General features: G+C 62.5%; 2 protein-coding genes across 6 annotated transcripts in view; one reads left to right on the top strand and one right to left on the bottom strand.

Moving 5' to 3' along the window:
* Nucleotides 1–284: 284 nt before the first annotated feature.
* Nucleotides 285–9,083, bottom strand: STAT6 (signal transducer and activator of transcription 6). The gene is given in 26 exon segments (XM_072358109.1): nt 285–910; nt 913–998; nt 1,138–1,284; nt 1,438–1,469; nt 1,471–1,519; nt 1,600–1,701; nt 1,792–1,908; nt 2,143–2,212; nt 2,291–2,380; nt 2,383–2,436; nt 2,526–2,662; nt 2,751–2,845; nt 2,934–3,140; nt 3,229–3,321; nt 3,419–3,541; nt 3,636–3,723; nt 3,963–4,151; nt 4,266–4,329; nt 4,332–4,396; nt 4,495–4,643; nt 4,725–4,768; nt 4,851–4,989; nt 5,077–5,160; nt 6,459–6,594; nt 6,816–6,946; nt 8,724–9,083. Coding segments are annotated over 25 exon segments (2,583 nt in total). The 5' UTR covers nt 6,932–6,946; nt 8,724–9,083; the 3' UTR covers nt 285–803.
* Nucleotides 9,084–10,449: 1,366 nt separating this feature from the next.
* Nucleotides 10,450–27,082, top strand: part of LRP1 (LDL receptor related protein 1) — a 60,722-nt gene continuing 44,089 nt past the window's right edge. For 2 of the 5 annotated variants that reach the window (XM_072358042.1, XM_072358041.1), the window contains exons 1-3: nt 10,453–10,700; nt 20,944–21,066; nt 25,765–25,902. In XM_072358042.1, coding sequence (XP_072214143.1) covers nt 10,628–10,700; nt 20,944–21,066; nt 25,765–25,902 — 334 coding nt within the window. In that variant the 5' untranslated portion in view covers nt 10,453–10,627. Of the gene's footprint in view, nt 10,701–20,943; nt 21,067–25,764; nt 25,903–27,082 lie in introns of all 5 variants that reach the window. The other 3 variants (XM_072358044.1, XM_072358043.1, XR_011905889.1) reach the window with 2 other exon arrangements.

The raw sequence follows: 27,082 nt of genomic DNA, 5'->3' as shown, positions 1-27,082 counted from the left end.
TTGATGGGGAGGGGTCACACCGGTTCCCCCCCCCCCCCCCAGCGCATTGCAGCTGTTGGACGGGCGCTGGGATGCTGTGCCCCCCCCCCCCCCCCCCCCCATCCCGGGGTCCCCCCCCCCCCCCATAGGACTGCGTGGTGTCTTTTTAGAGCATTAGCGACGATTCCTTTGTAACGTGTACAGTAGATTATTTATTTTGTTATTTTGGAATAAAACTTTATTTTACGGCTTATAGTCCTGCCCCCCCCCCCCCCCCCCAAGACCCCCCCTATTCCCCACCCCCCCCCTCTAAACACTCCTTATACCCTGCTCTGGGCTGGGATGGGGGGAGAGGGGGGCAGCACACAGACCCCAAAGGAAGTCCTGGGTGTGGGGGGGGCTTTGTGGCCCTTTGAGGGGGGGGGGGTCTCCTCCTGGCTGGCACAGCCCTGCTGCCCCCCCCGCTAAGAATGAATCATCACGGTCCCCGCAGAGCTGAGCCCCGCTGTGTGGGTTGGGGGGTGGTGATGTGGGGGGGGGTCACCGTGTGAGCCTATGGGCACCCCCATAGGGGATGGGAAACCCCCCCCCCAACACCTGGGGCCGTGTCTCTCTGTGCTCCAAAGTGCAGCGTGTGCACGGGGGGGGGGGGGGGAAGGGGGACAGAGTGGTATCCAAACGCTGTGCCCCCCCCCCCCCCAGCCCCCCCAGCCAACAAACACCCCCCCCTGCGCAATTCGTGCCAAGTCCGTGCAACTCAATGGGGCGGTTTGTGTGTGTGTGTGTGTATGTGGGGGGGGGGGCACAGCGCGATGTCCCACCCCTCACACGTGCCCTGGGCGGACGCTGTCATCCCAGCGGGACTCCCCCAACCCCCAGCAGGATGCGGTGAGGTTGGGGTAAGCGCTGCGCTGCGGGGGGGGCGCGAAGGGGGGCACAACGTGGGGTCCTCCATAGACATCTCCTGCAGGAACTGATCGAACTCGGAGCCAGGGGGCAGCTCTGTGCTGGGAGGCAGCCTGGGGGGGGGGGGGGGGTTGATGGGCAGGGAGGTCACTCGGGATGCCCCCAACCCTGCATTGTGCTCCCCCCCCCCCCCTGCATTGTGCCCCCCCCCCCCCCCTCCATTGTGCCCCCCCCCCCCCTTCAAGCACTTACCACCTCGGGGAGCTCTGCAGTGCTGTGTTGATGGCTTCGAAGGGACCAAGCTCTGGCATCTCCTCATCTCGGGGTTCAGGGGAGGGACCCCCGGGTATCAGATGGGGGGGACCCTCCCCAGGCAGAAACTGGTTGGGCAGAAAGTTCCTGGGGGGGCAAAAAGGGGGGAGAGGGGCTGGAGGGGGGGGGGTGGTGGTGGCATGGGACATCTCCATGGAGATGTCCATCACAGGGAAGCCCTTGGTTTGGGGGTTGGAGGGGCATCATGTCCCGGTGGGTGCCCACCCCCCCAGGTCTTACATGGGGCTCCGGAAGGGGTCCTGGCAGCGGGGACATGGAGGGGTCCATCACCAGAGGGGGTGAGGAGAGCATCGGGCCTGGGGCTGTGGGGGATGCAGGGCATGATGAGGTGGGGGGTGAGGTTGTTTCCCCCCCCCCCCCCCCCCAAGGCACCGCTCTTACCTGGGGAAGGAGGAGTGGAGGCTCTCGGTGACCACTGTGCTGATGCTGCTCTCCCCTGGGGGGTAACTGCCCATGGGCTGGGGGCAGAACGGGGCGGGGGGGGCTGCAAGGGCAAACGGGGCAGTGAGGAGTTGGGCTCAGCAGGAGGGGGTTTTCTGCAGCCCCCCCCCCATCATTCTGCAGGGCACTCACCAGATGGGGCTCAGCATGTTCTCGGGCTGCAACTCGGGTTGTAACACAGGGAGGGCAAACAGGGGGGGCTGCGCAGCCTCAGGACCCCCCCCTGCAGCGCTCTGGGGCGGTTGGTCCCTGCAAGAAGTGCAGATGGAGATGAGTGTGAAGGGGGGGGGGAAGGGATTCCCTCAGAACCACCCCCCCCACCCCCATCCCAGGTTGGTTTTTGCCCCCCCCCATCCCAGGTTGGTTTTTGCCCCCCCCCCCATCCTTTGTCTCCCCCCCCCCCTCATCCCAGGTTGGTTTTTTGCCCCCCCCCATCCTTTGTCATCCCCCCCCCCCCCCCCCCACTTCTCTCCCTGCTCCCACCTCTCGCTTTCCACTGTCATTTTGATGGCGGTGGAGACGTAGCCCCGTCCATCCTTCCCTGTCTGCTCCTCTGTAGGAAAGGGGAGGGCTCTGAGCTCTGCCCACACACCGTGGGACCCCCCCCCTCGCCCCCCCCCCTATGGCTCACTGTTGTAGTGGCAGCCAAACGCCTGATCCTTGGGGATGTTGGGGTAGAGGTTGCGCAGCTGCCTGAGGTCGCGGATCCGGTCCCCAAGGAACGAATGGAGAGATCCTTAGCGGAGAAAGGCTGGATGTTCTCCACCTGGCTGGACCCTATGGGACGGATGGGGGGGGGGGGGGGGGCACAAAACTGCATCTCTGCCCCCACATCCGACGTGTGGGGCAGCCCCGTCTCAGCTCACCGTCCTTCCCGCGGATGACGTGAGCGATGGTGACCCCCCCGATCTCGGAATCGCTGAAGCGAAGCAGGAAGGTCCCGTCGGGTTCCGTGCTCAGCAGCTTGCACACGTACTGCTTGCTGATGAAGCCGATGATCAGCCTATAGGGACGGACGGACGGCGTTGACGGACAGGTGGACACAGAGCCCGCCCCCCCCCCCCGCCCCCTTGCTCCATCCCAGCACCCACCCGTCCGACCAGTAGCTCTTCAAGCAGCGCTTGGTGAGGTCCAGGACTCCATCGAACCACTGCCAGAAGGTGAAACCCCGGCCAGGCAGGATCTCCTGGTGCAGAGCAGGGCTGTGAGGGTCCCAAAGCCAACACTGACCCCCCCCCTACCCCCATAGCACAGCGCCCCCCCCCAACCCAGACCTTATTAAACTGTGCCCAGGAGACGCTGCGGTTCTGGAAGTCGTCTGGGGTGGCACTGTGGTCATTGAAGATCTTTTGGGCCAGGAAGAAGTAATGATCCTTGATGAGCCCTTTGCTGGTTTGCACCTCGGCCATGAACTTCAGGTTCAGGGTCTCACACATCTTCTCCCAGGGGACACGCTCAGCCACCACGAAGGGCACCCGCTCCTGTATGTGTGTGTGTATATAGAGGGGGGGGGTCAATCGGTATCAGTGCATCTCACCCTGCTGTGCCCCCCCCCCACATTGTGCTCACAATCTCAGAGAAGGCGTTATCCCACAGCACGGTGGCTTTGGCGTTGTTGTCCTGATTGCCATGGACGATGACCACGATGGGGAGGGACAGGACCTGTTTATTTGAGGGGGGGGGACACACAACGCTCAGCTTCAGCCCCACAGCTTTGCAGCCCCCCCCCCATAACCCCCCTCCCCTCAGTGCTGCCCACCTGCAGCCTCATGCTGGTCCCTCCAGGGTTGAGCCCCACGGTGCAGCTGAACAGCACAGCACATTTCTCCTCCGTCACCGACTCGGAGCCCTTCCTCTCGCAGCGCTTTATCTTCTTCAGCATCTAAATACAGGACGGGGGGGTGGGAGGGGTCTTAGTGGTCCAGCACCCCCACCCCCCTCAGGACCCCCCTTCAGTCCTCAGTGCAGCCCCTCACCACGTTCTTGAAGTTGGCACTGCAGGTCCCGCTGCCCGGGTTGGTTTCCAAAGCCACCACGTTGTGCACGATCTCCCCGGTGCTTTCACTTGGGGGGGGGGGGGGGATGTAAGGTTGATACAGTGCTATTGGGTGGGGGGGGGGTCGCAGCTGGGTTGATACAGTGCTATTGGGTGGGGGGGGGGTCGCAGCCGGGTTGATACAGTGCTATTGGGTGGGGGGGGGTCACAGCCGGGTTGATACAGTGCTATTGGGTGGGGGGGGGTCACAGCCGGGTTGATACAGTGCTATTGGGTGGGGGGGGGTCACACCAGGTGCTCTGCTCACCTCAGGGTGCTGCTGTAAGAGCTGTGTGCCAGCTCCCTGGCCTGTTTCTCCGTCACCATGTCTGCACGCACCATGCAGGGTTTGGGGGACGCCTGCAGCAGCTGCGGGCCCAGCAAGAAGCGGACGCTGGCCTGGAACTTGGTCTGTGTCTTCAGCACCTGGGGGGGCTGCTTCTCCACCAGGAAGGAGCTGAATGGGGGGGGGGGCACCAAGCTCTGCTCCAGCCCCTGCTGCTCCCCCTTACCCCCCCCCCCTTGAGCTCTGCCCCAACCCCCCCCCCGCAGCCCCATCTCCAGGCGTCACCTCCGGACCAAGCTGGACAGAACCTCGTTGAGCCTCTCCAGCAATTGTGCCAGCAGTTCTGCCCCAGCTCTGCGCCCGCCACCATCACCTGTTGGTGCAGCTGGAAATGAACCTCCACCAAACCTTCACACCTGCAAGAAACCACCACCAATGGATGCCCTGAGCCCACATCGCCCCCATGGCATGATAAGGGGGGGGGGTCTTGTAGGTCCCTCGAAGCCCCCCCCACCGTTTCTGCAGCGGTGTGAGGTTCTCCTCGAAGAGCGCCCCGTTCCCTGCCAGCTGCTGCTGCCTCTTCCAGATCTGGATGCGCTTCAGGACCTGCTGCCTGGCAGCCTCCAGCTCCTTAGTGGCCTCCAGGAGGAGGGTGGGCAGCTCCTGGGAAGGGGACTGTGTGTGTTGGGGGGGGGGCACCGAGCCCACTGAGCCCCACACGCCAACCCCACCCGCCCCACCTACCCTGTCTGACGCTTTCCCTTCTGATTTCAGCTGTGGGTCCCGCACTGTGGATGAACAGAAGGTGACCCCATCAGTATTGCAGCGTAACCATCTGCCCCCCCAAGACCCCCCTGTACAACCCCTCACCTGCAGGGCCGTCCCCCGGTGCTGCCCTGCATTCCCTCATTGCCTGCACCTCCCGCACGCGGTGCTGCAGCCGTCGCAGCCCCAGACTGAATTTCAGCTCCTCCTGCCGTCGGTGGAAGCTGAGGGGCAGGTGACGGTCCTGGGTTGGGGGGGGGGACACACATGGTGAGTGGGAGGACCCCCGAGTGGCACAGGGAGGATGGGGGGGGAATGGGGGGGTACGCACCCTCCGTAGCACGGCGGCCTTCTCGCCTTCCAGGATGGCCCTCAGGATGGTCACCAAGCGCATGGGGTCGTGCCGGTATGTGCCCTGCAGGAGCGGGGGGTTCCCATCTGGTTTGGATCCCATAAAGGTCCCATACAGGCACCCAATGGGCACCCATGGTGGTTTGGGTCCCATAATGATCCCATACAGGCACCCAATGGGCATCCATGGTGGTTTGGGTCCCATAAAGATCCCATACAGGCACCCAATGGGCACCCATGGTGGTTTGGGTCCCATAATGATCCCATACAGGCACCCAATGGGCACCCATCAAGGTTTGGGTCCATAAAGGTCCCATACAGGCACCCAATGGGCTCTCATCAAGGTTTGGTTCCCATAAAGGTCCCATACAGGCACCCAATGGGCTCTCATCATGGTTTGGATCCCATAAAGATCCTATACAGGCACCCAATGGACACCCATATGAGCACCCAAGGGTGTCATGGGAGGGGTGGGATGGGGGCACTGGGGGTACACAACCCATCTATGCAGCCCCAGCACGGAGCCAGGCTCGGATGGGTCTGTGATCCAACACATGGGGCTCCGAGATGTGCTTTCCAATTGCAGCCAAACCGAACCCGAATCCCACAGCCCCACTCCTGTATCTCCCCCCCCCCAACATGTCAGTGTTGCAGCGGGGCAGGCCCATCCCATCCAGCCCTTTCCCAGTGAATCAGCGCCTTCCACTGAACCTGGGGAGGAATTTCCCTGTTGGCTCCACTCCTCCGGCTGTGTTCAATGTGGGGTGGAACCCCAAGGGCACAAAGGGAAGCCGGGCTGCGCGCTGCCCACATCAATGCAGGGCCCCATCCCAGCCCCATTGCCTGTTTATAGGGACGCAATCCAGGGCTCTGTCCCCAGGTGAAGGCTCTGAGTGAAGGAAAGGCTGCCACATCTGCACGTCCCCCAAAGCAAGCAGCAGCAGCATCACCCAAAGGCTGCCCCCGTACCCAAAGAGCTGCAAGGAAAGCTGACCCCCATCCCAAACGTACATGGAAAGTGTTACCCAAAGGAGGAGCTTTCAGCCCGAACTGAGCCGGGCTTGGGGGGGGTGGGAGGAGCACCAAGCAGCCCCCACACACAGAGCTTCGCAGCAGCACAGAGCGCAGGGGTTGATCTGCAGTTCAAGAGGTGGGAGAGAGAGACAGAGAGCAGCAGAACTCAGCGCTCAGGAGGAGGATGAGGAGAAGCGCCGCGCACACAAAGGGACCAAGGGGAGACCCGACAGACAACGGGGGATGGGAGCTGTGGGGCGGCCAGCTGCCGGCGTGGGGGGGGCGCTGTGGGGCTGCAGGGGGTCTGTGGGATGTGGGGGGACACACACACATAGAGGAGCCCAGCACCTCAATGCTGCTGATCTGCTGCAGGATGTGGCGCTGCTGTCCGTCCCCGCCGGCGCTGCGCAGCCTGTCCAGCATTGCAGAGAGCAGCCCCTGTGCTACGCTGGAGCAGAACGTGTCCGGGCCGTGGATGAACTCCCTGTGGGGCAGAGGAGCCGGGTGGGCACGGAGCAAAACCCCATTGCTGCCCGGCCCCACCGCCTCACCCCCCCGCCTACACTCAGAGCCCCCAGACCCAACCAACGTGCCCACCCCCATCCGGGCACCGACCCCACGGCGCCACCTCCTCCCCCCCCTCCGTGCGCCCTTATCCGGGTTGGGACGGAGCCGGGTCGGGCTGCCCCCCCTCCGGGCTCTCACCAGGGCTGGTTCTCCAGCCACTCGCCCAGGACGCAGCGCAGGTTGCGGGGGAACTCCGCGAAGATTCCGCCGAACTCCTCCGGCGCCATCTGGGAAACGATGCTCCAAAGGGACATGGTGGGAAGAGTCACCTGCGGGGAGGGGACGCCGAGGGCTCCGCGCTGTGTCCATCCCATGGGATCGGGCCGCCTTGAACCCGCTGCCCGGAGGAGGAGCAGGAAGACCCGGGGCGACGCCGGCGGCCGTGCCTCAGTTTCCCTGTTTCCTTTCAGCTCCGAGGGATCCCGGAGCCTCCCACAAAGGGGGACGGTACAAAGGGGGATGTGCCGGGGGGGAGGGACGGCAAAAGTCACGGGGGAGGGAAGCGGAGGAGGCTGTGATTTGGGAGCTGCTTTTGGGAACCCCAACCCCGGCCCTGTAGGATGCGGCGCTGAGCTGCTCCCCATCCCCCCCCCCCCCCCCAAGGGAGGCGCAGCGAGATGTGGGGCCGGCACGGGGAGGACCCCACGGCCACCCCACAACGCTCAGCCCACAGCAGAGCTGAGGAGCAGGGATGAACCCAGAGCGGAGGGAAGGAAGAGATGCGACACCGGGACAACATCAGAGCGCGGAGCTGTTCGGTACCGGGGCACACGCACCCCACGGCCGCTCGGCCGCACGGCGGGCTGTGCCGGGTCGCACGGGAGCGAACCGGGACGCGGTTCCCAGCTCCCCATTAGAACCCGTTTTTCCGCTGAGCGCACGGAGGCAGCTGCTGCTGCTGCTCCTCCAGCGGGACATGCCCGGATCCGCTCCGATCCGCGGCGATGCTGCGCTCCTCCTCCTGCCCCCGGCATCTCCCGGCCAGGCCCGGCCCCGCTGGCTCCATCCCCGCAGCTCCCCCGGCGCAGCCGTGCCGCTCTTCCTGCCCGTCCCATCGCTTTCCTCCTCCCGCACCGCGGCCATCCCGGAGCCGCGCCGTCCCTTCGCTTCCTGCAGCGTTGCGGCACCGACGGCCACGTGGTGTTCGTTCGGCCAACGGGAGAGGAAGCGGAGAAGCGGCCGAGGAGGCCGCGGGGTCCGCCCCGCACCGCGGGGTTGCGGTGGGACGCGGCGGGGAGGGGAACCCGCAGAGCGCAGCGATTCCGCCCCCGGTGCGGAGTCAAAAGAGCGGCTTCCTCCGGTTCCGGTGCACGAACGCAGCCCGGCCCGAGGCCTCGCCCCCCCGCCCCGTTATTACCGGGGGGGTCCCGGAGGCGTTGCGGGAGCTCCGAACCGCGCACCTCTGCGCTCCCATCGGGCCGCGCTCCTTCCGTACGCCCCGTCGGCAGCGCGGAGCCGCGGACTTTGGGCCCGAGCACCTGTCAGCGCCCGCACCGCGTCCACCTGCACCGGGACCGCACCGGGACCGCACCGGGGGGCTGCGGGAGCCCGACGGACCCCGACAGCTGCGGGGCCGCGTCCAACGCGCAGCGTCCTCCGCGCCGCTCCCGCTGCCTCCGTTCTCCCGCAGCGCTCGTGCTGCGTGCCCACCCCCACCCCCCACCCCCAACCCCCAGAGGAGCCCCTCGCCCCCCCGCGGCCCCTCCCGCTCCCGGCATCGCCTCCGAGAAGCGGAGAAGCGCAGAAGCGGAGCTCCCGCACCGACGGGACGGACCGGAACGGGGCTGCGGCGCCCACTTCCCCCTTCCCGCACGCCCGGACTCGGCCCCCGCAGACTCCTTCTGCCGCTCCCCCCCCACCCCGTTGTGGGGCTCCCTCGGCCGTGAACTGCGGGACGGACCCCCCCGATCCGACCCGGTTGCGTCCCGGGCTCATTTGGGCCGCGCTCGGCCCTTCCCGTTCGGACCCGCCCCTCCCTCCCGGTACCGGCGCAGCCCCTCCGGTCGCGGCGTCCCGGCGTCCCCCCCCGCCCCACGGCGTCGTTACCTGCGGGGGGGGCCGCTCGGAAGGGCCGGGCCGGGCCCGGGGCCCTCAGTGCATGGCGGTGCGGGCGCGGCCGGGCTGCGGGGTTGGCCCCGCTCCGGCGGAAAGCGCCGAGGCCAGGAAGGGGGAGGAGACGCGCGGGGCGCACGGGGGGGGTGAATGTGGGGGGGGGCGGCCCTGCGGCTCCCCGGGGCCGAACCGGAGACCGCACCGCACGTCGGGTGACCTCGCGGGTGGGTCACGGTCCCCCAAGGGCCGCAATAGAAACACCGCCCCGCGGGTGGGCTCCACACGCGACCCCCCGGGCCCCCATCGGTGTTCCAGCGCCCGTTCGGCCCCAACGGGGCTGCAGACCCCGCTGATGACCCCCCCCCCCCCCCAAACAGGCCCCCCCTTCAACCCCGGGCTTGTGCGGGGCTGCGAACTGCGGGGTCGAGATGGGGGGGGTGGGGGGTGGGGGGGAAGCAGCCCCCCCCACACGCAACCCCGGCGGTGCGGGGTCCGTGCGGGGCCACCAGGGGCCGCTGCCGCCCCGTCGGTACCGCCAACACCGGGGGGGCCGCCGGGACCGCGGCCGCCCGAGGAGCCCCGGAACCCAAAAAGCGGCCCCAACCGGGAACATCCGCACCGCCCCCCAAGAGCTGGGGCGGCGGCGACCCCCATGCAGCCCCCCCGACCCCCCCCCATCCCTCCTCCTCATCGGGGGGGGCGATGTCGTAATCGTGACTGCTGACATCACTGGGGGGGGGAGGGAGGTCACGGGATGGGGAGTGACGTCACGGTTTGGCTCTGACGTCAGAACTGTGACATCATCACCGCAGCCGTGTCTATCAGAGCGGGGGGGGGGGGATGCGGGGATGCAGAACGTGATGGGGGGGTGGTCTGGGGTCTCGGAGCACAACCCCCTCCTCACCATCCCTATTCCACCCCTTCCCGTAACCCATCCCCATCCCACGCCCCTCCCACCCCATCCCCATCATTTCCTATTCCACACTCACCCCATTCCCCAACCTACATCGTTCTCAACCTATACTGCACTCATGCCGTGCCCCTACCCACCCCATCCCCATCATGTTCCTATAGCATACGCATCCCATCCCATACCCATCCCATCCCCATTATATACCTATCCCACACGCATCCCATACTTACCCCGTACCCATAACATACCCATCTCACACCCATTCCATATCAACCCCATACCCACACCATGCCTATAACACACCCATCCCAAACCTATACCATACTCATCCTATACCCACCCCATACCCATCCCATATCCCTCCCATACCCCTATCCACCCCATCCCTAGATCGTACCCTTCCCATCCCCTTCCCACCTTCACCCCACACACAGCCCCATCCCCATCCCTACCCCCATCCATGCCCCCATCCCACCCCATCCCGTCCCGCCCCCCCCCCATTGCCATCCCTTCAGCTCCGCCCGGGGGGCGCAATCCGGGTCCCGCACGCGCATGCGCACCAGCCGCGTAGCCCCCCCACCCCCCCCTTTCTCCACGCACCCCCCCACCTCCCCTCGGCAGCGCGCGCGCCCGGTGACGTCACCGGGCGGCGGCGCGCGCTCCATCCCCCGGTGGCGGCGGCGCGCACGGCCCCCCCCCCCCCCCCCGCCCCCTCCCGCAGCCCCCGGCGTCGCCGCCGCCGCCCAGGGCCGGAGGAGCCCCCCCACCCCTCACCGCCCCGCTCCCCCCCGCCCCGCCCCGGCCCTCCCCCCCGCTCCGCCGCCCTCCCGCCCCCTCCCGCACCCCCCCCCTCCCTCCGCGGATGTCGGTGCGCGGGCGCGGGACGCGCCGACCCGCGGGCAGAACGGCGTGAAGAGCGGGACCGAACCGAGCCGAGCGGAACCGTACCGAGCCGAACCGAGCCGGGCCGGGCCGCGCCGCCGGCATGGGGCCGCTGCTGGCCCTGGCCGGGTGCCTGCTGGCCCTGCTGGCCGCGCCCGCCGCCCGCGCCCTCGAAGGTGAGTGCGGGGCTTTGCGGGGCTCGGGGAGCTTCGGTTCGGTTCGGTTCGACGCGTCCCCCCGGGGCTGCGCAGCGCTCCCGTTGTGGGGCAATGCGGTGCGGTGCGGTGCGGGGGGGGGGGGGGGCGGGGGGTGCCCGCAGCGGGGCCGCTCCCGGTCCCGGTCTCACCCGGTCCCGGTCTCACCCGGTCCCGGTCCGGAGCGGTGCGGTAATCGCGGTTCTCCTCCGGGGCTGTGACAAAGCAGAGCGCTGCGGGGCCGCTCCCCGCGTCGGGGGATCCCGCGGAGCCCAATTCCTGCGGTGGGGGGGGGGTGGTTCCGTTCGTATTTTCTCTCCTTCCCCCCCCCCGTTCCCGGTAACTTTCCCCTGTAGCGGTGCGGAGCTTTGCGGGCAGCTCCGGGCCCCGATCCCCGCTCGGTTCTGCGGGGCCGCCCCGCATCGCGCTATTCAGACGCTGCGCACGTCGCGGCCCGCTCCGCATCGATCCGCTCTGCGGGGTCGGAGCCGCCGTGCGGGGGCCGCGTTCAAACGCGGAGGGGCGCTCGGCGTTCCCCCTCGGTGCGTCCCTATGGGGGCAATGCGTGGGGAGGGGGACGTGGGGGGGGGCGAGAGGGGGGGGGAGCCTTTCCCTGTGCTCAACCATTGCGCCCCACGGAGCTGCTGTTGTGGCGCAGGGGATGCGGACCCCCCCCCCCCCCCGCAATCACGGGGCTTCAGGCGTCCGGATCCCATCCCACGTTTTGGGTTTGGGTCTGGGGGGGGCCCGGCTCGGAGCTGCCACCCGTGGGGTCATTGACACGGAGGTGACGCAGCCGCTGGCGCTGACCCCGCGGTCGTGGCTGAGCTGCTCCTCATAGCACGGAGCGCTGCGGGTTCGGCTCCGGTTCCAACCCAGCTGCGTCGGGAAGCGGATTCCGAAGTTGGTGGGGGCGGAGGGCCGGGCATCGCTCATTGCATAAGCGGCCGTTGCCTTTGGAAACGGGGCTGCAGCAGCGGGGATGCGCTCGGGGGACGTTCCTCCATCGTCTCCTCCGCCCCGTGGCTCGGAATGGGGCAGGAGGGCGGCACGGGAACGCCCCCCGGTTGGGCTCCGAGCGCCCACCCCACGGAGCCACGTGTGCCGGCACGGCGTGCTGCTGGGCCGCCGCGTCCTGCCGAGCTCTAAGAAGGAGCCCCGCTGTCCGAGAGGGGGGAGGGGATGGAGGTGGAGATGGAGGGGGGGGGGGGGTCCGTATCCCGACCCATAGCGCAGCAGCGGTGGGGCTGCCCCGCTTTGCAGCTCCGATCCCGTTTGCGGAGCTGGACGCCGTTGGTTTGTTCCTCTTTGGTTGCAGAAGAGCAAAGGGAGGCAAAGTCCAGCAGCGGGGCTTGCAGAGCCCTTCCAAAGGGACAAAGGGCAGCAGCGCAGCTCCGAGCTGCCCCGGGGCTCTTCCCGGCAGCAAACATTGCGATCTGCAATGCTCAGGGATCCAACGGCCTCGTTGAGGGGGGGTCTCGGTGATGGGGGGGGGGGGTTGTGCCCTCTGCTGCTTTGGAAATGGACTTGGTTGGGGCACTTTGGTGCTCCTCGGGGGCTGTGCATGTTCTGCATGGGGCTGCAGCTCCAAGGCAGCAGCTGCTGCTGCATCCCTGCTGATGGTCGTGGATGGGGAGCAGCCACCCGGGGTGGGGGGTGGCAAATGGGATTTGGGGGGTGAGCCCCAATGTGGTGCCTCCTCATTGCTGCCAGGGCAGCTCGGTGGCGTTTGGGACAGCGCAGGGGTGGTGACAGCTGTGTCCCCATGTCCTCTGTGTCCCCATGTCCTCTGTGTCCCCATGTCCTCTGTGTCCCCATATCCTCTGTGTCCCCATATCCTCTGTGTCCCCCCCATCTGAGCAATGTGGGGCTGTGGCTGCCCCTCTCCTCCATCAGAGGACAAAGTGAGGGCGGTGGGAGCAGCTCCTGGTGTTAACTGGGACCCCCCTTTGCGGTGCACGGTGCTGCTGTGGGGTGAGCTCTGGTTATAGGGGGAGCTGGTTCGGCCCCATACATGGGGGGGGGATGGGTGTCCTGCAGGCCCGAGGTGTGGATGTGCTGAGCACCAAATGCCTGCGTGAGTCACCCCAAAGGAAGCTGGCGGAGGGCCCTGCAGATGCACAGATGCTTCCCATTCAGCATAGAAGGGATGGGGGGGGTTGGTATGGGGGGGGCTTTGGGGGTGGGAGATGCCCTTGTGGTGTGGATGCTGCCCATGGTTGGGGCTTTGGGGTTGGGATGGTGCTGGAGGGGATGGTGGAGCAGCTCTTGGATGGGTGAGTGGGTCGGGGGGGGGGGGGCTGCACCTGGGTTGGGGGGTCCTGAGTGTTGCATGGGACCGGCTGCATCCCACTGGCTTATGGGGCAGAGGTGCCAGTTCCATGCATGGAGCTGATTTGGGTTCCCCACAATCCATCCCACTGCTGTGCCCCCCATTGAGGTGTGAGCAGCCCCACAGCCACACTGTGATCCCAATGCTGGGAATGGGGCTGACTCAGCTTCCTTCCTGCAGGCAGATTCATGCTGGATGGCGTCCATCCCACCCCAATCCAAAGGGCCCATTGGGCACCCACCCCACATATGGGGTCGTGCCCATATATACCCTATAAGGTCGCTCTGCCCATCCATCCCCAGCACTAAATGTAGGCCGTGGTGTCCTTCCCAAGCTCAAAGGGACGGCTATGGAGGTGCTGTGCTGTGTTGGGTGAGGGGTGGGATGGGGGCCCCGGCCCTATAGAGCTGCTGTGGGGTCAGAGCTGCTATGGGGTCAGAGCCCTTGTTGGGGTTGGAGCTGCTATGGGGTCAGAGCTGCTATGGGGTCAGAGCTGCTATGGGGTTGGAGCCATTATGGGGTTGGAGCTGCTCTGCTGTCAGAGCTGCAGTCAGTACCATTATGGGGTCAGTGCCATTATGGGGTCAGAGCTGCTATGGGGTTGGAGCTGCTATGGGGTCAGTTCCATTATGGGGTCGGAGCTGCTATGGGATCAGAGCTGCTATGGGGTCAGTGCCATTGTGGAGTCAGAGCTGCAATGGGGTTGGAGCTGCTATGCTGTCAGAGCCTCTGTGGGGTCGGAGCCGCTATAGGGTTGGAGCCATTATAGGGTCAGAGCCTCTGTGGGGTCAGAGCCTCCATTCCCTGCCCTGACCCGGAGTGCGTTGCATGTGTCGGCTGCAGCCCAGCCGTGCAGCTCAGCCGGCTGCTTCCCATCCCTTTGCACAGCTCTTTGTTTGCAGCTCTTCGGGCCGCAGCGCTGCATTGTGGCTGAGGAGCGCCGAGATGCATCCCTGCTGCTCCCAGCGATCCCTTTGGGCTTATTTGCACGACGTTATTTGCACGGCGTTATTTGCACGGCGTTATTTGCACGGCGTTATTTGCACGGCGTTATTTGCACGGCATTATTTGCACATCGCTTTGGCAGCCCGGTCCTCCCCCAACCCCCCCCAGCTTGTTTGGATGCTCGGTGACCCCCCCCCCCGGGCAGCAGCAGCAGCTCGTTGCTGTGAATGGTTTCCTGCATCGCCTCGTTGTGTTTTTTATTGTTTGCAAAAGGAAGCAGTTGGCTTTAATACTTCCTACAGCCGCCGCCTTCCGAAGGGGCCGAGCCGTCCCCGCTATGGGGCACCGAATCGGAGCTCACTTCCCAGCAGGGAATTCCTCTCCTCCTCCTCCTGCAACCCCCCCACCCGAGGGTTGGGTTTGCTCACACCTCTAACAGTGGGAGGATGTGGGGTGTCTATAGGGCAGTGTGGGGTGGGATCAGCCTATGGGGTGTCTATGGGTTAGGGTTAGGTGTCTATGGGGCTGTGTGGGGTGAGCTCATCTCATGGGGTGTCTATAGGGCAGTGTGGGGTGGGCTCAGCCCATGGGGTGTCTATGGGTTGGGGTTAGGTGTCTATGGGGCTGTGTGGGGTGAGCTCAGCCCATGGGGTGTCTATGGGTTAGGGTTAGGTGTCTATGGGGCAGTGTGGGGTGAGCTCAGCTCATGGGGTGTCTATAGGGCTGTGTGGAGTGGGCTCAGCCCATGGGGTGTCTATGGGTTAGGGTTAGGTGTCTATGGGGCAGTGTGGGGTGAGCTCAGCTCATGGGGTGTCTATAGGGCAGTGTGGGGTGGGCTCATCCCACAGGTGTCCATGGGGCAGTGTGGGATGCTCTCGGGTCCCCATAACGCAGCAATGGGGCGCAGAGCAGCTTTCACACCTCGGCCCCGAATCCAGAGCAGCTCCGGAGCGTCGCCCTCCTCTGGGGAATAGGATCCTTTATGCCGCCTTAATGAGGGCACTCACAGCCGCTAATTATTCAGCCATAGAAGTGACTTTGATTCCAGCAGCGTCCCCTCAAAGGGCCTTTTTCTGCTCCTCTTCACAAGGACCGTTCTGCTCGGGTTCCCCATTTTAGACAAAGTCCCTATTTGCAAAGGCAGCCAAATTGAGTTGACTCAGGAATGGAGGCCAATGTCTCTGGCTGGGATCCAGTGCTTGTAGGGCCGCAGCTGAACGATGCTGGCCTGCATAGGAACCTGCTGCCACCCCATCCCACCCCATCCCATCCCATCCCATCCCATCCCATCCCATCCCATCCCATCCCATCCCATCCCATTCCATCCCATCCCATCCCACCCCATCCCATCCCATCCCATCCCATCCCATCCCATCCCACCCCATCCCATCCCATCCCATCCCATCCCATCCCATCCCATCCCATCCCATCCCATTCCATCCCATCCCATCCCACCCCATCCCATCCCATCCCATCCCATCCCATCCCATCCCATCCCATCCCATCCCATCCATCCATCCCATCCCATCCCATCCCATCCCATTCCATCCCATCCCATCCCACCCCATCCCATCCCATCCCATCCCATCCCATCCCATCCCATCCCATCCCATCCCATCCCATCCCACCCCATCCCATCCCATCCCATCCCACCCCATCCCATCCCATCCCATCCATCCCATCCCATCCATCCCATCCCATCCCATCCCACCCTACATCTGACCCCGCTGCCCTCTCCCCCCCATCTCCACCCCCCCCCATCGCGGTGTTCCAGCTGTGGGGATGAAATGCCAATTAATCCACAGCGTGTAATTGCTTTATGGCAGCGCGGGCAGATCCCGGGGGATCCTTATCAGCTGCAGCCAGAAGCCATAAATAACGGCCTTTGGGGCGCAGCACCGCGCTCCCTTTGGGTCCCAATCTGGGACATGCCCCCCCCCCCAGCCCAGGTCAAGGGGGGAGGGGCACTATGGGGGGGTCACACGTGGCCCTGGGGGCATCCAGCAGCCGGGACCCCAGCCCCAAATTGCCTCCTGCCCACTATCCCCTATATACGGGGTAGAGGAATCCCCCATCCCCATTACCCACTCTATATGGTGATAGGAATGCCCCTGCCTACCATTACCCCCTCTATATGGGGGAGGAATCCCCCACACCTCTATATGGGGATAGGAATGCCCTCACCCCCCCATTATCCCCTCTATATTGAAGGAGGATTACCTCCCCCTCTATATGGGATAGGAATACCCCGTCCCCCCCACCACCCCCTCTATATGGCAATAGGAATACCCCCCCATTACCCCTTCTATATGGCAATAGGAATGCTGCCCCCCTCCCCCACTACCCCTTCTATATGGGGGGGAGGAATCCCCCACTCCCTCTATATGGGGTTAGGAATCCCCCCACACACACACTACCCCCTCAATATGGGAACAGGAATGCCCCCCCATCCCCCATTACCCCCTCTATATGAGGGGAGGATTCCCCCCCCCCGATATGGGGATAGGAATACCCTTCCCCATTACCCCCTCTATATGGGGGGGGGGGATGAATACCCCCCCACTCCCCTATGGGAATAGGAATGCCCCCCCCCATGGGTTGCTGCCAGCCAGGCCCCCCCCACAGCCCTCCCACCACTTGTGTGTATGTGTGTGTGTAAGGGGGGGGGGGGGGGGGTTGCAGCCCCTTCTCTTGGCTGCAAACGCTTTTTGTTTCCTTGCTTTCTTTTTGTTCTGCTTTTTGCTTCCCATTTCAATTGCAGATAAGCTGCAAAAAGAGGAGGGAAAAAAAGAAGGGATGGTGGCTGGGGGGGGGGGGGAAGGCTGGGAGGGGGGGGGGGTCTTTTCCCTTTCCTTGCTGCCTCCCCCCAAAACCATTTCCCAATGCGTTCCCCCCCAGCACCAATCTATGGGGGGGGGGGGGGTCCACACATCTCCTGGCTGCAGTGTTGGGGGAGACCCCCCCCTCTCTCGCCCTCCCCCCCCCCCCTCGCCCCCCCCTCCCCCCCCCCAGGACCCCACTCTGTGATGGCGGCCCTGGGTCGTTGCAATGGGATTTATTCCCCTTCCCCCTCTCGGTGGGGATCCTGCTCTCAGCCGTCTCCATTTGTGGCCCCGCTGCCCTCCTTTGTCTGAGGGGGTTGGAGGGAACAGCGGGGATGGGGGGATCCTATGGGGTCGGGGGGGGGGTTTGGGGTCTGCGCTGCTTTATCTCTTGGCTGCTCCTTAGTGGGGCTGTCAGTAGGGTCTGGGGGTGGGCATAGATGTGGTGGGGGGTCCTGGCAGCCCAATACCTGGGGGTGTTTGGGGTCCTGAAAGCTGATTTGCTCCCACTTAGGGCTGTTTGGGGGTCCTGGCACTCAGTGCACTCCCACCTGGGGGTGTTTGGGGTCCTGACAGCCCATTTGGTCCCACTTGGGGGGTTATTTGGGGTCCTCTTACCCAGTGCACTCCCACCAGGTTGTGTTTGGGGGTCCTGGCAACCCACTTGGTGGTGAATGGGGTGCTGGCACCCAGTGCATTCACTTCTGGAGGTGTATGGGGTCCTGGCAGCTATGGGGTCCCAGCACCCAGTGGACTCCCACCCAGCTGTGTTTGGGGTCCTGGCAGCCTCCTGGGGCTGTATGGGGTCCTGGAAGCCAACTTGCTATTGCATAGGGTTGTTTGGGGTCCTGGCAGCCGCATGGAGGTGTTTGGGGTCCTGGCATCTGACCTGCTTTCCCTTGAGGGGCTGTTTGGGGTCCCGGCAGCATCGTGGCTGTGCCACGTGTCATTGGCTGCAGCTCCTTCCCCCCCCCCCCCCTTCATCTCTCAGCCATGGCTCTTCTCCACCCTCCCCCCCCCCCCCCCAGCTTTGCCCCCACTCAGACCCCAGCTCCCTTTGCAACCCCCCCCCCCCCAAATCCTATTTCACCTTAAGGGGAGCAGCGCTGCGTGATACTGGAAAGGGGGCAAAGAAACACACACAACCCCCCCCCCCTCCCTCCCCGTCTTTTAAAGTCAACATTTACTCAGCAATTGAGGCAGCCCCTCCCTCCCCCCCCCCCCCCCCTTTCTCCCTCCCCCCCCCTTTTTTTCCCTCCCCCTCCTTCACAGCCCAAATATTTGTGGCTCGGAATGGGACGGAGCGAACAGAGCTTCGTTATGGAGCGAGCTGCGGGCTGGTTTGAATCTTCCCGTGTAAAGAAGGAAAAGGAAAGGAAGGAAGGGGGGGTGTTAAAGAGGGGGGGGGGGGGGAGGAATGGAAGAATGGCAAAAATGCATTTGAACTGTTTGGAAATCTTGTGTTTAAATGCAAGCCAAACAAATTAGCCTCAATGCCGACCTCCCGCTTATTAAAATACGGCTGCGGGATCCGCGTTGTGTTGTTTTAAACGTCTCTGTTAGTCTCGGTCTGGCTCCGTATGGCCTGAGGACAACCGGGTTTGGCTGCGGGGCTGCGAGCTGCGTCGCTCTGCGCTGTGTTTCCCTTTAGTGGGTCCCGCTCCGTGCCCTGCAGCTCCGTAACGGAGCTTCGGATCGGGGCATCGCCGCGGGGTGAACCTCCATCAGAGAGATGGGAAGGGTGAAAGGAAGGAGAAAAGAGGACGAAGGGCTCTGAAATCTGAGAACAAAGAATGGATGGACGGATGGATTTGGGGGGGGGGGGGGGGGGGATGGAAGGAAAGGCAAGAGAGGAAAGTGAAGGCAGAAGGGACAGAAGGGATTGCGTTGTGCCTAACGTGGCCGGGGAAGGGTGCTTGCAAAAGTGGCTGCATTGCGCTGCAGCCAATGGACCCTCCGGGGGTCGGAGTGTGGGGATGGGGATATGGGGGGGAGGAGGGGGACGTGGCTGAGCCCCGTGCTGCCCTATGGGATACGGGATGTGGGGACGAAGAGCTACGAGGAATGCGGGGTGGATTTATTTTTCTCCCTCTCTCTTTTCTCCCCCCCCCCCCCCATCCCGGTTTGGAACATCTGTTTTGCAAATCACGCTCATTCCAGCCCGTCTTTATTGCCAGCCCCGTTTCCTTTGCGGAGCTGCGGCCGCCTCCTCCCGAGGAAGGAGGGAGCTGGGCCGGAGTGCTCAGATGGTCCCAAAGCTTTTTGGGGGGGGCTTCGCTCTCCAAATATCGGGGGTCTCGTCCTGCCCATCAAAGGGAATTCGGGGTCTCCTGGAGGAAGGGGGACCCTCCTGCTCAGCGCCCTCAGATGGAGCCCATAGAAAACGGGGTGCTGACGTCCCCCTATAGGCTAAAAGCAAACCGTGGTGGTGGTGCATGGGCTCTTTGGAAGACCCCTGGATTGACCCATCTCCACATGCTGGGGATGGGGGGTGGGGGGGGTCACACATCCCCAACCCTCCCCAGGGCAGGAGGGTTCCCTTCTTGCACCAGAACAACCATTCGTTGTTTGGAGCCCCGTTTTCTCCTCTTTTTACCTTCCTTTTTGAGCAGGGCTCACTCCTCTTGACTGCTAAAGAGGGGGATGTTTGCCATGGCCGGCTCTTTGCAGCTGCGCCGGGTTCCTCTCTGAGCCGCCCATTGTGTGCCACATGAAGGCCCTTTTATTCCCCCCTCCCTCCGAGGTTGGAGCCCCCTCAGCTCAGCTCAGCTCCCACTTTTGCAGCTCCCAGGGCCACAATTTGGCTCCTTGTGAACGCAGCATTGATGCGCATCAACCCGGATCACCCACCCATGCATCCATCCCTGCTCCATCCAAAGGCTTTGCCATGGGGACGGAGGGCAGTGCTGATGGTGTGAGCCTGGCACAGGGCTCTGGGATGGCACATCCTTATGGAAACGCTGACGTTTGGGATGTCTTGGTGCTCCATTCAGACTGCAGGGCTGAGATGCTGACCCATAGGGTCCCATTCGGCCCAGCTCTGTGCAAACACAGACCTGAAAGGTGGGAGCTCTGAGCTGCCCTGCTGCTGAGATGGAGCTGAGTGGGGCTAGGTGTGTGTATGGGGTCCTGGAAGGGGATTTACTCCCATCTGGGGGTATTTGGGGTCCTAGAAGCTGACTTAGTCCCATCTGGGGGTGTTTGGGGTCCTGACAGCCAACTTGCTCCCATCTGGAGGTATTTAGATATATGCTCTGATGCTGAGCTCCATGCTCTGATGCTGAGCTCCATGTTCTGATGCTGAACTCCATGCTCTGATGCTGAGCTCCTTGCTCTGATGCTGAGCTCCATGCTCTGATGCTGAGCTCCATGTTCTGATGCTGAGCTCCGTGCTCTGATGCTGAGCTCCGTGCTCTGATGCTGAGCTCCGTGCTCTGCACTGCTCCAAACAACGCGTTGCATTTTTGCTTCCCGTTGCTGCCAGCTGTGAGTCGGCCAACAAAGAACTTTCCTGCAGCGTCTGCTGGCCAAAAAAGCCCCGCCAGCATCTCTTCCTCCCCGCTGACAGCATTGCAGTGCTGGGGGGCCACATTGGGGGCTATAACCCCCCCCATTGCAGTGCTGGGGGGCCAACATATGGGGCTGTAACCCCCCCCATTGCAGTGCTGGGGGGCCACATTGGGGGCTGCAACCCCCCTCACCCCCCCCATCTGGCTGTATGATGTGCAATGAGGCTTTTTAATCCCTTCTCGGTTGGGTTTTCCCATTTATCTCCCTCTTTTCTTACACTTTTATTCCTGCCATTGGAAGCTCAGCACCTTTGGGCTCCCAGCAATGAATTCAACCAACCTAAAACCATCTTCCAGCTGTTGCATCGTGAAGCTCCATTCCTGCTTCATCCCGGTGCCATTAATGCCTCACTTTATATTGTCTGCCTTGCTCAGGGCTCTGGGCTGATGGATCTGCTGCCAACCTGCAACCATCAGCCATCAGCAAGGAAAGCGACGTGCTCCTTCAGCTCCATCTTAATCCCTATTTACAAACAGGGGTGGGGGGAGGAAGGAAAGAAGGAAATCATTGGGGAAGAAACTGATTTTCTCCTTCGTTCTGGTTGTTTCTCACCCAGCACCCAAGACGTGCAGCCCCAAACAGTTTGCATGCAAAGATCAGATCACGTGCATCTCTAAGGGCTGGCGATGCGACGGGGAGAAGGATTGTCCCGACGGCTCGGATGAATCCCCCGATATCTGTATGTATCAGCTGCTTTCCTTCCTCTTCTGCTCCACCTCTTTGTTGCTTCAGGACCCCCCCAACCTCCCTTTCACCCCCCCCTGGGATGCTGCTGCATTGCTGGGTACCAACCGGGTACCAACCAGCTCCATCCGTCCAGCTGCTTGCTTGCCATCCAGCTCCCATTGAGGATGATGCTGCTTTAATCTGCTCCCATCTGGATGCTGAGGGTGCTGATGGGGGGTCTGGGCTTTATGGGGGGGCTATGGGGTCAGTGTATGGTGGGGGGAGGCAGGAGCTGCCCCAGGCATGGTGGGGATGGGGGTGTGTGGGTACTGAGTGGGGCTGGGACCCTGCAAGGGAGCAACCATGGGGGGAATGGGGCTGGGAAGGAGCAGGATGGGAGCAGGGAGCCATGTTGGGTCGGATAGATGGAGCCAGACCATGAGCAGGGAGCCATGTTGGGTCAGACAGGACCAGGAGCCATGTTGGGTTGGACAAGGCCAGGAGCCATATTGGGTTGGATAAGGCAGGCCATGAGCAAGGAGCCATGTTGGGTTGGACAAGGCCAAAATCCATATTGGGTTGGACAAGACAGGCCATGAGTGGGGAGCCATGTTGGGTTGGACAAGACAGGCCATGAGTGGGGAGCCATGTTGGGTCAGACAGGGCTGGGAGCCATATTGGGTTGGACAGGGCTGGGAGCCATATTGGGTTGGACAAGGCCAGGAGCCATATTGGGTTGGACAAGGCCAGGAGCCATGTTGCTCTGGACAAGGCAGGCCACGAGCAGGGAGCCATGTTGGGTCAGACCGGGCCAGCAGCTCCTGCAGAGCACATCCCCATGTTTCTCTATGCCGAGGTGCCGGGTGCTGCTGTTTGACAGCCAGCATTATGGCCGCATCCTGCTCGGCCTCCCGTTGCTCTTGGCACACAGCTTCCCTCCCCAGCAGGCTGCGGTTCGGCGCTGGAGTTATTTATTTCTGAAAGCAAAAAGAGAAATGATGCAACCGTGGGAGGGATGGGGGGGGTTGGGATGGGTTGGGATGGGATGGGATGGGTTGGGTTGGGATGGGATGGGATGGGATGGGATGGGATGGGTTGGGATGGGATGGGATGGGATGGGATGGGATGGGATGGGATGGGATGGGATGGGATGGGATGGGATGGGATGGGATGGGATGGGATGGGTTGGGATGGGATGGGCTGGGCTGTCTGGCTCCGCTCAATCAGCAGCCCTGGAAAATTACTGGCTTGGAGGCTGGAAGGAATCCGTCCTGATTGACGTATTGCACTGGCTGTGCCCCTGCCCAGCTCACAGCTCTCTCTCTTTATCCATCCAGACAGGTAGATGGATGCCCTGGATGCTCTTTTTAACCCCTCTCCCCCTTATTATTTTCCTTATCACTGTCTGAATGGGGCTGCAGAGCCAGGCAGGGGGGATGGAAGCCACTGGATGAGATGGGGAAGCACCATCATCACATCTGCCCCCCCCCATAAGATGAGACCCCCACCTTCCAAAGGGCAGAAAGGACCCCCCCCCCCCATATCTCACATCCTGCCCTCAGCCCAGCCTGAGCTGCTTGGTTGGTGGGGCTGGATGGGCATCGCCTATGGCAGCCTCTCCCATGGGCAGAGGGATGCTGAGCTCTGCCTGCTCCTGCCCAGGCTCGTGCAAACAGCCCGACCTGTCAGCACTGGCAGCAGCTCTTGTTGTGCCAGGAGAGCTTTTCTCACGCCACTTTGGCACCGGGGCACCCAGAAGGCTCATCCCCCCCCCCCCCCCCCCCAACCCCCCCTTATCTTTTTGGCAGGGAGAGAATGACTTTGATTCCTATGATTTAATGATTTCTTTTCATTAGCCCCAGCCCTGGCTGCAGATACACGGCTGTTTACATTGCAGTTCTGCACTCATGTCAGAGGCTCTGGAAATGCTGTCTGCTCTATGGAAGGGTTTTGCTCTCCAGGGAATCCTTTTGCAGGCGTTGCTCATTGAGCACAGGGAGAGTTCCCCTTTTCAGCCCTATGGATGCACTCGTGTCCATAGGAGAGGCATGCACTGATTCCTCACCTTCACATCCCACCATGCTTTCCCAAGGAGCAAAGCTTGGATGAGAGCCTCCACCTTTCCCCTTGCAAAGCAAAAAGGTGCTGGGAAATGGATTTGCTGTGGCTGTTTCTCCTGCTGGGTGTCACGGTGCAACCTGCTGCTCACACACTGCTGCATGGCAGCACCCTTCCTGCAGTCCCATTGCACCCCATTGCACCCAGGGGGGTGTTTGCATCCAGCAGGGCAATGCTTGAAGCCAAACCATCCCATGCAGGAGCAGGAGGAGCTGCAGCACTTTGCTTGCCCAGAGAGTGACCCTGTGCTGATGCAGTGCTGGGTGCTGGCACCCAATGTAGGTCCATGGGCAGGACCTGCCCGTTCCGGGTCAAGCTCCCATCTATTCCCTTTGCAGCTTTCCATCCCTTTGGGCTGTTGCCAAACAAATTACAGCCTTTATTTATGGAAGAACGAATTGCTTTTCTTCTTTCCTTGCCCCCCCCCCCTCTCCCCCCTCATTTCTTTTTCCAAGTGAGGTTAAAATTCCGGCCTAATTCAGCTCCTTGGGGTGTACCACCAGCTTGTCACATGTAATAAATGGGCTCATTTATTAGCAAACCCACACGGTCAAAAGCAAACAGAGCTGCTTGTAGATTAATCCTGCCCTGTGTGCGATAAGCAGTTCTGATCCAGGCTCTGTGCAGGGCAATAATGGGCACGGCGGATCCGAGCTGTGCACTTCATTCCGGTGCCTTCCTTCTTTTGGCTTGTTTGGTGCTGTGTTAATTAACCCTTCGTTTGCCGTGCCATGATGGCAACGTGCTTCGACCCCCTTGGAGGAGGGGGCAGAGCTGCCCTTTGGGGGGGGGGGGTTGCAATGCAGAGCAGGGAGCGATGTGTGGTCCCAGGGCTGGTGCTCAGGTTCCCATCCGGAGCTCTGCAGTCCATCCCGTCTGCTTGGACCCGATGACCTGCAAGGTCTTTTCCAACCTGTGGTTCTATTGGTTGATCTCGCATTGCTGAGCGAGTCTGCAAGCTGGAAACGTTCCTACATGTGTTGGAAAAGCATCCCTGTGCTCACAGGGCTGGATCTGGCAGCTGGAGCCCTTTGCATTCCCATCCTTTGGGCACCTCAATGTGCAATGAAGGGCACGTTGCATGAACCACAGATGGGATGGGATGGGATGGGATGGGATGGGATGGGATGGGATGGGATGGGATGGGATGGGATGGGATGGGATGGATGGGATGGATGGGATGGATGGGATGGGATGGGATGGGGTGGGATGGGATGGGATGGGATGGGATGGGATGGGGTGGTGGGCTGGAGTTTTTCACCTTGGCAATGTGGGATCATCCCATGTGCTCTGAGTTGTGCATGGATTCCCCCCTCCCAACACCGCTGTGTTTTGGGGCTGCTCACTGCAGCTCGCTTTGCTGGACTTTGCAGCTCTGTATAACGGAGCTCAGTTGGGAAGGGCAGAGGAAAACAACCCAGCCCTGTGAGGCTGCTCATCCAGAAACAATTTGCTGTTTCATCATTGGGGTGGGTGGAGGCTCCCGTCTGGGAGGGGTATGTTGGAAGGGGGGGTTCCTGTGCACAGGGGATGCACAACAGAGCTGTGAGTGTCCTCCCTGCTCCCAGCCTGGCTCTTCCCATCTGTGTGCTGAGCCCGGGCTGACTTGCAGGGCAGTGCAGGCTGAGGGCAGCAGGCGTTGCTGTGCAATGCAAGGAAGGGAGGCTGAGTCCCTGTGCTGTTCCATGGGAGGGAAGCACATCATGGTGATGTGAGGGGGGAGATTGTGGTGCTGGTGCCCTGTGGGGTGCATTGATGGCTGCCCTGGGGTTGGCAATGTCCCCATCACAGCTGTCTGTCCTGCAGGGAGCTCTCAGCAATGCTTGCTGTTAGCCCAAGGGTTAGGGCTGAAAGCACAACAGCAGCTTCCAGGAAGCAGAGCTGCAGGCAGAGGGAACTCAATGCAGATCCCAAGGGAGCCCAACAGGTTTAGGATGAGTCCTAAAGTGCCTGAACCCCAAGGCATGGAGCCTGCAGGTCTGCACAGCTGGCTGCAATGGGACCTTGGGCAGCATGGTGCTGTGGGGGATCCTTGTTTGACCCCAAAACCTGAGAGATGTGGGGATAGGGAGACCAGGAATTACTGCATCCGGAGCTGCTGCTCCACTCTGCACCCTGGGGCTGCTGCTCTCTTGGTCGGAGCCGAAACACCAGGAGAACTTTGAGTGGGGTTTGGGGATCTGATTTGATTTGTTGTTTGCCTTAATGCTGTGCTTCTTTGCAGAGCAGCTTAACAAATAAGCCGCGCTTCCTTTGTAAGTTGCTGAGTTAATAATGGAGATTAAGGCTCCTGGGATCGTGTCACCCCCCGGTGCTTAACAACCCCCCCGTGAGCTGCCTGTGAGCAAAAGGGGTTTGTTGGCACCTGTGGATGCACTTTGGGCACCGAGGTTCCATGCAGCCACATGCCCAGGGAGGTGTGGGACCCCAGGGCTCAAAGCAGGGACTGAAGGTGCTCTCAGTGCCCCATAGCAGGGTGAGATGTGCCCATCCATCCCCCCCCATGCCCAATGGGTGCTGTGGGGAGGTGCTGGAGGTGCTGGCTGCACCCTGCTTTGGGGAGTGACTGCTGTGCCTTTTGCTGTCCTTGCAGGCCCTCAGAGCAAAGTGTCGCGGTGCCAACCCAACGAGCACAACTGCCTGGGCACCGAGCTGTGCATCCACATGAGCAAGCTTTGCAATGGGCTCCACGACTGCTTCGATGGCTCGGATGAGGGGCCGCACTGCAGGGGTAGGTGTTGGGAGATGGGTTGCCATTTCCTCTCTTATCACTTGCAGAGTAAGAGATCTGTGTGGACAGCATCACTAAATAACCCCCCCCTTTGCTCTCTTCCCCCCCCCCCCCCCCTTTGCTCTCTTTCCCCCCCCCCTTTGCTCTCTTTCCCCCCACACCGGGTACATCACGAGGTCCCTGAGCTGCTGTTGGGTTGGGGGTGGTTTGCAGGCAGCTCCCCCTGCTGCTCTATGGACAAGCTTTGCCCTGATGGAGGTGCTGGTGCCCCCCTGTCCCAGCAGCAGGAGCTCTGGGGGCAGCTGAGCTGGCAGTCTGAGTGCTCAGAGATTATCCAGAGCCGCTTGCAAGTAAATGCCCATCATTCCTGAGCCTGCAGGCCATTAAATAGCTGCATTGTCTCCTGGCTTTTAACAGCTTGGAGAGTCGGGGATTCTGGTGCAGATAAGAGATGCTGATGTATTTTTTTCCATATTTCCAGGAGCTTTATTGCTTTATTCCCCTTCACCCCCCCACCCCCACCCCCCATCGGTCTCCTGGCTGCTCCCTGCTTGCTAATCCTGTTGGGAAACTCTCCCCCAAATCTCAGCGTGCATCGTTGCTGGGATCAGCTGTGTGGAAACGCATGTCCTGGGCTGACCCCAGGGCTGGCTGTGTGCTGCAGGCGAGCTCAGTGCTTCCAGCCCAGCCCGGGGGCTCTTTTGGGGCCGATTTCCATCCCATTTAACCCAATCCCGTGCTGGGACATGCAGCTTCGCTCCCCTCCTTCCTGCAGCCCTTTGGCTGGGCTGTGCATGGGAAGCGTGGGGCTGTTTGTGCAGCCCTGCCCTGGCTGACAATTAGCATTTAGCTAATAGGTCTCACGGGTTAAATGAGAGCTCGTTATTCACAGCTGGGCAATGCATGGCATGGTGCTGGTGGCACCGGGCCAGGGCAGCTGCTGGGTGCTGCTGAGATCCCGATGGGTGCTGAGCCCCGCACCTGCCCTGACCTTTGCTCGGTGTTTAGGGCTGTGCTGCTCATCCGGGTGCTGCTAATCCAGCTTGGAGATGGATCATCTGAGAGCTGCAGGCCCTGAGTGGAGCAGTGCAGAGCAAGCAGTGCACGCTGCTGCAACGCACGCTGCTGCAACGCACGCTGCTGCAACGCACACTGCTGCAATGCATGCTGCTGCAACGCA

This window comes from Excalfactoria chinensis, chromosome 28 (assembly GCF_039878825.1).
Source record: "Excalfactoria chinensis isolate bCotChi1 chromosome 28, bCotChi1.hap2, whole genome shotgun sequence".
Taxonomy (NCBI): Eukaryota; Metazoa; Chordata; class Aves; order Galliformes; family Phasianidae; genus Excalfactoria; species Excalfactoria chinensis.
Note: the sequence above shows the minus strand (reverse complement) of the source record. Positions and strands in the feature narration are given on the sequence as shown.